The sequence below is a fragment of the Syngnathoides biaculeatus genome, chromosome 1 (genome assembly GCF_019802595.1).
Source record: "Syngnathoides biaculeatus isolate LvHL_M chromosome 1, ASM1980259v1, whole genome shotgun sequence".
NCBI lineage: Eukaryota > Metazoa > Chordata > Actinopteri > Syngnathiformes > Syngnathidae > Syngnathoides > Syngnathoides biaculeatus.
Window position 1 is genome coordinate 15,944,236 of NC_084640.1, and position 10,581 is coordinate 15,954,816.

Consider the following 10,581-nt stretch of genomic DNA (forward strand, 5'->3'; position numbering starts at 1 on the left):
AAAAAAAAAAAAAAAAAAAATCTATTTTCGGGGTGAAATGAGGACATTTTATGATGATATCGACTTAACTCTTCCGACGATGTTGATGAAAAATATTGAAAACAAATTCCTCTCCGTCGAATAGCTTTGAAATAAAAAGGTGCACAATTTGATCCACAAAATTTCCATCTGTCCATCCATTTTTTTTTTTTTTTTTTGTAGCATCTCTCCACACGTTGGTAGCGGGCGAGAGGCGAAGTACGCCCTCAACTGGCCAGTTGCTGTCAGCGCACATCCCAACAACCAACCAGTCGCACTTCCACCCGATTTCGCACCTTCAACTTCACCTCGCGTGAATGTTTTGAGGATGTGGGAGTGAAGTGGAGTACCCGCAGAAAAGCCTCACGACAGACGGGGCTGGATTTCAACTCGCAACCTCAGAACTGCTCCGTTGGAGTTTTACATTCACGTCACGAAACTCAACTTTGGACCGCTCGTGAAGTTTAATTTGATTTTCAATCACTTTTACATTTGTTGTCATTAAAAGAGGAGAGAAGACGAAAAATACTGTACACCAAAAAAAGTACTCCGGATTCTCTCCAATCAGGACAAAATGGAAAAAATGAATTCCAAGATAAGATCAATGAGCGTGCGTGTGGGCAGATTTGGTCTCCTTCACGGACATCGCGTGTTGCAGGGGTCACCTGAGTGAAAAAGGTTGTAGACGCTGACGAGCGGGAACATGGTGACGGCGCCCAGCAGGGACCCCAACTGCACCACCGCCCCACACCACACCAGGGCGCCGTGGCCCTCGTCGCGCAGGATCACGCCGACCATCACCTTGACGTAGGACAGGCTGAGGACGAAGACGACCCACGCCAGCACCTGCGGAGTCGCCGGTCGCCGTGTAAAACGCGCAGCTCGCCGAAGCCGAAACGGGTTTCCCGGACGCACCATGACCACGCCCCCCCACGCGTGGTTCACCAGCGGCGGGCACGGGCTCAGGGCGGCCACGCTCATGATGAACGCTCCCACTCCGGTGCCAAAAACCGTCAGCGATCCCATCAGCCGCAAGGACCTGCTCAGAAACGACCACCCGTCAACACAACGCGAGAATCCAGAATTACAGAACCGTGTGGAGAGGGGCGGTTCCATTTCATGCTAACCCCCCCGGCCCCCTTTTTGTTACTATGACAATGAGAGACGCAACTACCACGACACCAGGGAAAGAAACCAGAAGCGGTAAAAACAGGACTGAAGAACCAAGTCCTCACTTGAAAGTGGCGGTCAAGCTGCCGAGTCACGCCCCAAGAATTGACGCCTGCGACAGCGCTAATAGGAACGGGCTGCCCCCTCTCCTTTAATTTCATTTTCAAGTTTTGTTCCGACTCACCTGATCGGGAAGAACGTGGCGATGAAGCAGGCCAGAGGGTTGGAGACGGCCGCCAAGGTGGCAGACAGGTGGTAGGCGCCGTTCCCGTACGGCAAGCACGAGTACGACTGCACCGACGGTAGCGCCACGTTGGTCAGCGCGTTGGTCCACGCCAGGATCACGAAGATGTAAAAGAGCTGCAACCAGCTGTAGGTCCCGAGGCCAAAGGCGCTCTTCTGTCTGGGGGGTCTGTACGGCTCCACGACGGCCCTCTTCTCCTTGACCCCGCTGGCGTACCGGCAATTTGTCTCCTCCCCGGCAACGGCGGCGCGACGGTTGAGCAGCAGGAACGCCAGCAGGGACACCAGCATCATGGCGCTCAGGAAGAAGAAGAACACCTCGACGGAGAAGTTGGCGGGCTGGTATCGGGCCTCAAACGCGGGAAAACCCTCGGTGGCGTTTCGGTCCAGGGTGCCGTTGACGCAGCGGACGACGCCGACGCCCTGGACGAGCGCCACCAGAGCGGGCAGCAGGCCGCTCACGCCTTCGCCGACGTAGTAGGTGGTGAGGTACTGCGGCGCCAGCCGCGTCATGAAGGGGAGGAAGGTAACCGAGGAGGTGCAGTCCACCGCCGCGAGGAAGAAGGTGAGGATGAGCAGCGCCACGCTGCGGGGCGCCCCCGCCACCACAACCGCCTCCTTCCAGAAGAAAGCCAACAGGAAACCGGCCACCGCGCCCAGGCCGATGATGGCGTAAACCACCGCCGTTTCGCTGAGGGCTCCCGGTCGGAATCGGTGCATCAGGGTGACCAAGAGCGGGCCCGCGTTGGCCATCTGGATGAGAACTGACAGGTACGACGGGAGGTACCAGCCCTCCGGGACGTGGGGGACGATCAGGGGAAGTTCTACCCACAGACCGTTGATAGACACCCAGGACCCCATACCGAACAGGCACGCCAGCAGGTGGGTCAGCAGAGACATGTTCGGGACTTCCTTTCGAGAAGCCAGAAGGATTTGGGGAGGTAGAACCTGCACTGATCAAGTCCTGAAGCTCGTGTTCTAGCCACAGTCCTACAATGTGACAAAAGAAGACAGAACTTTCTTGCACCAGCCCACAACAGTATTTGCAGGCACCATGCCTGGGCGTGGCTCGAGATCAACCTAGAATTGACTAAATCGTAGCCAGCCGTCAAACCGATTTTGGAAGCATCTCCATTTGTGTTCTCTAAACTCCAAGTCCTGGTACGCGCGGTCCTCGGCGAGCTAAGCACGGCCAAAATTCTAACTAACAACCTTACCCGCCAAACGCTTCCCGTTTTGGAAGCGCCTTGCGTACATTTAATCGCCCAACAGGACTGTGAAGATGGACGATTCTTTAAACACGGAGTTCTAAGTCCCGAGCCGGCGATCTGAGGTCATTTCGGCCCCCTACAAGTCCAGCCTAGTACCGTCGACAAAGTTGAGACTTAATATTTCACCTGCAGCGGGAAGAGTTTTGACGCAAACTTCGCGACGTCGGTCTCGCTCGCGGGTTAATCTTTACTTCTCGGTCCGGTCCTGCGATGGAGCAAAGTACAGTACAGACGTATTCGGGTACGATGAGCGTTTTAACGTCACCAATTTCACCGCATAAGATGAAAAACTCGGGAGCGCATTCTTTATGATTACAGTACTGGAGCGAGAGGCCCACTTGAGACATTCCTGCCTCCCCCGTCGCCGAGCTCCAGACGCTCGTGCAAAGTGATCGCACTTGTACCCAATTATTATTATCATCATCATCATCATTTTTAAACTTACTTCCATCAGTTGCGAAATAACGTCCGAGGCGTCAGAAGCAAACATTCATAAAATCTAAAAAGGCAGAATCATCGTACAATCAAAAAGTTGCAATAACTCAATTCACTCGGCGGGAAAAAGTTGAGCAAGAAGGCGATCATTAAAAAAAAAAAAAAAAAAGAAGTATAATAAGAATAATTTTGAAAGCCAAAAAGTATACTCACAAGTTCTGGAGATGGCAGTTTTGGAGCGACTGGCCGAAGCCCAAAGTCCGGGATTAAAAGAGTCCTCATCCAGGGTGGGCGTGTCACGTGGCGCTTTGCTGTTTGTGCGGCTGGGTGGCACCTTGGGGGATGGGGGGCGGGGGGCGGGGGGGGCGCTTATCACGTTGCAGTTTTGCACCACATGTCCCCCCCCCCGCCCCCGCCCCCCTTTTCTTCGTGACTGGACTCATTGAGGTCATTAGTTCTGCTTCCTTGAGGCTGGTGACGCAACAAACTCGGCGGCCACTTTTTTGTGGGCACAAGCCGACGCGATCGGCCGAGACGAAAATTCAGTCTCGGGAAAAGTTGGACGATCGCATTTCGTTGTGCACGTCGCAAAAAAAGAGGCAAAATGATTATGATTCTTAAAAATAGATCGTTCATACAAAGGCGGGAACAAAAATCGCTAATAGATAAAAACGCACAGTATGTATATTTTTAAATAAATGCCTCCCATGAATAAAAAGAAAACTTTATAAATTGGCATCATAATTTAATTCAAGAAAAATCTTTCATGCAAAAAAAGTAAGAACATATAATTAGTTTTTACGCTGACAAGAGTCCCCATAATTGACATCTTTCAAGTAATTAGTATGCGAAGGAGAGATATTCATATTATTTTTTCATTTACCAATAAACATCCGCAAATAATGGCCACAAGTGACAAGAATAAACGCTAACGAGCGGAAATGCAAGTAAACGACTACTTTCTGCCTCACACTTTTGAGGTCTGTGGTTCAAATCCCACCTTTGCAAGCCCCGGCGTGTCGTTTCGCCACCCGCACGCCCTCAATAACGAACGGCAGGTCAACGGAGGGCTCTGAATTGCCCGTAGGTGCGGGCGACTGTTTTCTTTGTGCCCCGCGATCGCCCGGCAGCCCATTGAGGCCCGAAGTCGGCCGGGACCCGCGTGAGGACAAGCGCAACAGAAAATGCTTGCTGTGGAAATACGGAAAACTTAAATTCATACTGAGAATCTGTCAAATACTTTTTACGTCATATAACACACATACGTGGCAGATAATTACTGTTGTGTTTGTGCCAAACCAAATTTTGGGAATGACAGTCCAAAATTTCAATGTTGATTTCCTCAGTCCATTCATCCAAAATATTTGAGATTCCCCCCCCCCCCCCCCCATGATACCAAATTAAATGATTTAACTTGGCTCCATTATTAATATCACAAACTCCTCCCAATTGAACAGGGGCGTGTAGACTTTCTGCACGGTTCTCGTGACTTTGGTGCGTCACAACAAGAGAAACTCGACAGTCACGTGACGTCCGAATATTTGAAGGCAAACAAGGAACCAAGTGATGAAGTCCTGAAGGAAACGCGATTCCTCTTTCGGGTGAAGGCAGAAGCGGCGCAAAAAGATGGACGCAATTCATAAAGGAAGGAAGACGACGGTTAGCGGCTCAACGGGCCAATCGGCGAGAAATGGCGTCGCCGGCCAGTGGAGTTCTTATCTGGTCTCAAAGGCACCGGTGGCAGTCCTGCCCCCGTTGAAAGACGGCGTAGACGTTGACCAGCGGGAACATGGCCAGAGCGCCCGCCAGCGAGCCCGCCTGGATGGAGATGCCGCACCACAGCAGGGCGGCGTGGCCCGCCTCGTGCAGGACGGTGCCGATGGCCACTTTCAGGTACGAGAACAGGCCCGTGAACAGGATCCAGGAAAGCACCTGCCCAGCCAGGACAACGCTTTGATACTCACTAAAACTGCAGTTGGTCTTTACAACACGGTAACGGTTCCCGGAAACCCCCCAAAAACTGAAATTTACCGTCCGACGTCCAACAGAGTCAACTACCCGTCGTTAACTATCGCAGCGAGTCCCAGTACAAACAACGTGTCGGCACCGACGCCCGCACTGGTATTGATTACCGTAAAGTCCGCGACGGCACGGCGCCGGGTTACGCGGGACAAGACCGAGCCACTCACCACCAAGACCACGCCGGCGGTTTTCCCTTGCAGAGGCGGACACGGACTGAGGACGGCCAGAGCCATGAGGTACGCCGCGAAGACCCCGCCCGCCAGGGACAAGACACCCAGACGGGCCGACGACCTGGAAGACCACCCGGGCAGAAACGTTAGCTGCGTCGTGACCGGCGACCGGTCGACCTTCTTTCAACCCCCCCCCCACCAAGCATTTACAACAACAGTCGCGTTGCGATATTTACGATTCATTTTTTTTAGTTGGCAAGTAAAATGTGTTTATTATTTACAAAATACTGGAATTACTTCAACCATCCGTTTCGTCCACTGCTTTTCCTCACGCGGGTTGCGGATTGTGCCGGCGCCCGTCCCCTCAACTGGTCGCCGGCCAATCGCGGGCCACAGACAAACAGGCAACCATTCACACCTACGGGCAATTTAGAAATCCTCAATTAAATCTGGCGTGCACGTTTTTTGGGATGTGGGAGAAAAGCCACGGAGGCAGGCACGGGGAGGAGATGCAAACTCCACACAGGCGGGGGTCGGGATTCGAACCCCGGTCCTCAGAACTGTGAGGCGAGACGCTCTAAGCAGTCGTCCGCCGTACCCATACATCACTTATTACATAGCTAATCGTTCAGTTAATTATAACTAAATTAGAATGACAATATGATAACTATATTTCAATGATCAAACATTTACATATTCTCCATGTATTCATTTTTAATCATCTCCTTACTTATGGCATCAGTCAAATTTTAAATCATTGAATAGCAATTACAATGAAATTATACTTTTAAAATATTTAAGAATGAGAATGATTATTTTATTGACTAATTGGTAAACTATAATTAACATTTACATACACAATCTTATTTTTTAATTGCCTACGAATGACCAAAATCTTTTTTATTTTATTTTTTTTTTTTTTAATGAGCACTATAAGGGGTTATAGGAAATAAATAAAAAACAGTAAAATGTGAAGTCTGCCCACGCGTGGTCTCGACTGACCTGAGGATGACAAACATGGCGAGGAAGCAGGCCAGAGGGTTGGCGATGTTGCCGAGGACCACCGAGAGGTGAAAGGTCAGCGAGCCGTACGGCAAGCACGTGAAGCTCTGGACCGACGGCAGGACGCCGTTGGTGAGCGCGTTGGAGACGGCCAGCAGCGCCAGGAGGTAGACGTTGCGCCGCGTCCAGAACGGCGGCGCGACGTCTTCCCGAGCCGGCGGCGAGCTGCCGTTGCTGAGCGGGTGCGTCTCGTCCCTGCTTTTATCCGTTGCGTCCTGGCTTCCTGAACCTTCCGAGATCAAATGGAAAAATTGTAAAAAAAAAAAAAAGCGATGGCCAAACTTCTTTGTCAACACAAAGATACTACCTGATAAAGCAAGGTTTAAAAAAAAAAAAAAAAAAAAAAAATTCATAAACATCCCCACGTGTCTTCAAAATTTGACCTTTTTGAGAGCTATCCTGCTGAAAAAGTCACCTATTTGCAGCTTGCAGACATGTTTTGTACGGGAAAGTAGTAATTAGTGTCAATGACCTTTGTTCAAGAGACACATTTGGACTGTTTACAATCTTTGGATGTCAGAGAGGAGCCAAATTTAGCCAGGGTTGTCAGCAGAAATTTCAGTCTTAGGGGTTAGGTTAGGGTTAGGGTCGCCGGCCAATCGCAGGGCACATCGAGACAAACAGCCGCACCTTGGGGCAATTTAGAAGAGTGAGGATTACCCCAACTAATTCGGGAGGAAACTGGAGCGCCCGCAGGCACGAGGAGAACATGCAAACTCCAGGATCGAACCCGCGACCTCGGAACGGCGAGGCCAAAACTTTACAGCTGCTCCACTGTCCCGCCCCTCCTTTCCCCCCCAACCTTAAAAGGTTTACGTACGCTCCACGCCGGCGTCGTCGGCTTCCTTTCGCGCCGTCGCCCGCGTGGTCAGAGCCAGGAAGCTCAGAGCAGAAATCAAGAGCATGACGAACAAGAACCAGAAGAAGTTCTGGGCGGGGAAATTCTCTGGGAGGTAGCGCGGCCGCACGGTGCCGTTGACGACGGGGCACTCCAGCCTGCCCACGCCCTGCCCCAGCGCCACCACGCACGGGAAGAGCGCGCTCAGGCCCTGCCCCACAAAGAAGGTGCGGATGTACTGCGGCGGGTACCGGAACATGAACGGCAGGAAGGTGACGTTGGACGTGCAGCACGCCAGCGACAGCGCCAAGGCGAGGACCAGGAAGGGCAGCGAGCGCGGCTGCCCCCCCACCGCCGTCGTGCGCGACCAAAAGACGGCCAGCGCCGCCGCCGCCGCCGCCGCCAGCGCCTGGACGCAGTGGATGACCGGCCGCTCCTTCAGGCGGCCCGGCGCGCACTGGTGCGTCACCGTCACCGCCACCGGACCCACGTTGCCCAACGCGATCAGGACTGACAGGTACGCCGGCAAGTTCCAACCTGCAACCACAACAAACGCGCCTTTTACACGCTTACAACGTTACCAGAAACCCACGGCGGACCGACGCCACTGTACCGGGCCCACGCGTCTTTTACGGACGCTACGTCTGGGCTGTCGCAATTTAACCATGATTTCTTCCGGATAAGTCTGATAAAATGCCAAAAACCTTTGTTTCCCAAAGCAAAAGCAGAGATTTGCAAAAAAAAAAAAAAAAAAAACTCTTATTTTGAAATATACTGCATATATGTATATCCGTTTGCCGAACTGAAGAACTGCAAAAATCCACCATTGAGAGAATCAAATTCTGAGGATTTTAAATTAAGCAATGAATCAATTGTCAAAATAATTTGGGATTATTTGGATAATCGATTAGTTGCCCATTAAGTAATTCTTGCACCTCTGGATGAAATAGATGGAAATAATATTTTTTGCATTTTCCCAAATTTCAATCACTTCAATTGATTAATCCTGACAGTCGATCGGCAGCCAGAAAAGGGAGACGCTAAGATTTTAATAATAATAAATGACTGTGTACCACCCGGGGAAAAAAAAAAAAAATACAAAGAAAATACATTTTCTTGCAGGATTAACCAATATAGTTCAAAGATTCCAAATATGAAAAACATACATTACACACATATATATAAATAATTTATTTATTATGACTACATGGGTCCAATACTGGTTTGGAATGCTGCATCACTCAAAAATGAACCATGTCAGATTCTGCTAAGTATGACAATAATACCAATCAAATATATCGAAAAAGGAGCCCTCTGAAAAGTACCCCCCAAAAAAACTTCAAAATTACCCAAAATATCACCAACACAATTTAAAAAAAAAAAAAAAACTTTTGAAGTTTTATCCAAATGATTAATGTGTATTATCATGCAGAAAGATATATTTCTGCCAAAAACAGCAAAAAAAAAAAAAAAAATTGATGTCCACAAGCAGATTTAACGCAGTCTGCGCGTTTGTCCTTGATGTGACAAATTCATTTGAAATGGCGAGGAAACAAATTTTGTAAAGTGGCCGCTTCACATACATGAGCTACGCAGTCACTTTTGCACCCTCAAACCTTGGCCTCGCTACATCCAGACCAGTCTCCCGTCGAAAACGTGGGACCCATAATGAAAAGTAAAACACGACCACGAAGACCTCGGACTGTTGAACGGCAAGCAAGAATGGGAAAGAATTTCACCTACGGCGCTGAAACAATTCATGTCCTCCCTCAGTTCCCAAAACATTTCTTGAGTGTTGTCTAAAGAAAAGTTGATGTAACACAGCGGTAAACATGACCCCCCCACCACCACCCGTCCCAGCATTTTTTTTTTTTTGGGAAACGTGTTTCACCAATTGAAGTCCAGAGACAATGATTATTTGGTCAAAACAAAAGTTTCTCAGTCTGACGATTCGGCAGAACGGCGGACGACCGTTTAGTGCTTCAGCCTCACAGTTCTGAGGGCTGGGGTTCAGAAAATGGATGGATGGAGGGATTTTTTTTGTCCCATCGTCATTGAAATTGGCTTTGTGTATCACTCACATAACATTTCACTGGTTTATTTCCACCGTCTTCCCTCTTGCAATTGAATTCTGGAGCAGCCCATTACAATTCCACTGCACCACGCTGCCAATTAGTAGCACCTGTGTACACATAACTTTGTCACCCTTACTGGGACTTCAAACTGCTAAAAGACTGCGTCCTTTCCACAACTTTGAATTTAAAATATATATATATATATATATATATATATATATATATATATATATCCCCGTCAATTGATTTGTTTTTCGTGCTCAACGTGGATTTCGTACTCGGGCGACTCCACAACTACCGGAAACAACCTGCTTAAAAACCAAAGGACGAGGATCATTTCAAACCCTGGCAGGGTAACAGCCGGCTCGCTTCAAGAGCTACCGAGTGACTTCGCATTTAAGCAAACCGGCGGAGGACGGCAGCGAACCGACAACCGCACGTCCACTGACCTTCGGGCAGCTTGCCGACGATGACCGGAAGCTCGACCCACAAACTGTTGACGGAAATCCACGAGCCCATCGCGAACAGCGCCACGAGGCCGTGGGTCACCGTGTCGCTGCTCCACCAGCCCGCCGACATGACTCCGGTTCGGGGAACGGCGAGACCCGTGAGCGGTTCAGCCCTCGCTAAGGGTTCAAAATAAAGCTGCGTTTGCCTGCCTGCCTGCCTGCCTGCCTGCCTGCCTGCCTGCACTTCCGTCGACTTGAAGGAATGGCGGACACTTAAGTTCCCGCCCCTTCAGATGCCTTCAAGTACCCTTCGGAAAATTCCCACGTCTCGCTTTTCATCGCGTTCGCGGTTGTAATCACTTAATATCCATTTTTTTCCCCCATTCAATGTTATACATTAATGTTGAGCGAAGACCGTCAAAATCAGCCAATAACAAGATAAGTTCATATTTTGACAAGTTTCTGAGCACATTGAAAGCGTCACAATTGACCTGGTAACCTTTGGTAAGGGTGCGTTCGTTTTATAACCGCACCACGCCCAATGAAGATCTGTGAATCGAAAATATGACAAATTTGACACACTTCTGCCTGATGTAGAGCATATTTGCCCTCATTTTTTGTGTTATATAAATACTTTTACGCACCAACGCGTGTGAATCAACAAATTTGTCACGCAACTACTCTTGTCACGGGTGTGCTTGAACCTCATCCAGTTGACGGCGGGCGAGAGGCAGAGTACAACCCTGAACCGGTCGCCAAGACCACCCGATTACTTTCATATGTCGGATGTAGAGCATATTTGCTCTCATTTTTTTTTGTTATATAGAT

At 49.6% G+C, this 10,581-nt stretch overlaps 2 protein-coding genes across 6 annotated transcripts; both read right to left on the minus strand.

Moving 5' to 3' along the window:
- Positions 1-34: 34 nt before the first annotated feature.
- Positions 35-3,476, minus strand: si:ch73-196l6.5 (riboflavin transporter 2). 5 transcript variants are annotated; one of them, XM_061823877.1, is made up of 5 exons: positions 3,351-3,476; positions 3,148-3,201; positions 2,829-2,907; positions 1,373-2,421; positions 35-1,057 (listed from the first exon to the last, which is right to left on the minus strand). In XM_061823877.1, exons 4-5 carry the CDS (start codon positions 2,329-2,331, stop codon positions 655-657), a joined length of 1,362 nt encoding a protein of 453 aa, XP_061679861.1. In that variant the 5' UTR covers positions 2,332-2,421; positions 2,829-2,907; positions 3,148-3,201; positions 3,351-3,476; the 3' UTR covers positions 35-654. The 5 variants fall into 5 exon arrangements, with proteins under 5 accessions (XP_061679861.1, XP_061679870.1, XP_061679879.1 ...); XM_061823886.1 differs by lacking the exon at positions 2,829-2,907; XM_061823895.1 differs by lacking the exons at positions 2,829-2,907; positions 3,148-3,201 and having other exon boundaries at positions 3,351-3,473.
- A 1,035-nt stretch (positions 3,477-4,511) lies between these two features.
- On the minus strand, positions 4,512-9,886 carry slc52a2 (solute carrier family 52 member 2). The gene is made up of 5 exons (XM_061823945.1): positions 9,754-9,886; positions 7,212-7,766; positions 6,332-6,620; positions 5,327-5,450; positions 4,512-5,069 (listed from the first exon to the last, which is right to left on the minus strand). Exons 1-5 carry the CDS (start codon positions 9,881-9,883, stop codon positions 4,863-4,865), a joined length of 1,305 nt encoding a protein of 434 aa, XP_061679929.1. The 5' UTR covers positions 9,884-9,886; the 3' UTR covers positions 4,512-4,862.
- Between the last annotated feature and the right edge of the window lie 695 nt (positions 9,887-10,581).

Coding starts and splice junctions, on each gene's coding strand:
- si:ch73-196l6.5 (XM_061823886.1), bottom strand. CDS start 2,331: ATGTCTCTGCTGACCCACCTGCTGGCGTGCCTGTTCGGTATGGGGTCC. Junction 1,058..1,372: donor GCCACGTTCTTCCCGATCAG/GTGAGTCGGAAC, acceptor GTTTCTGAGCAG/GTCCTTGCGGCTGATGGGAT.
- slc52a2 (XM_061823945.1), bottom strand. CDS start 9,883: ATGTCGGCGGGCTGGTGGAGCAGCGACACGGTGACCCACGGCCTCGTG. Junction 6,621..7,211: donor CGACGACGCCGGCGTGGAGC/GTACGTAAACCT, acceptor TGATCTCGGAAG/GTTCAGGAAGCCAGGACGCA. Junction 5,070..5,326: donor CCGCCGGCGTGGTCTTGGTG/GTGAGTGGCTCG, acceptor CTGGCTGGGCAG/GTGCTTTCCTGGATCCTGTT.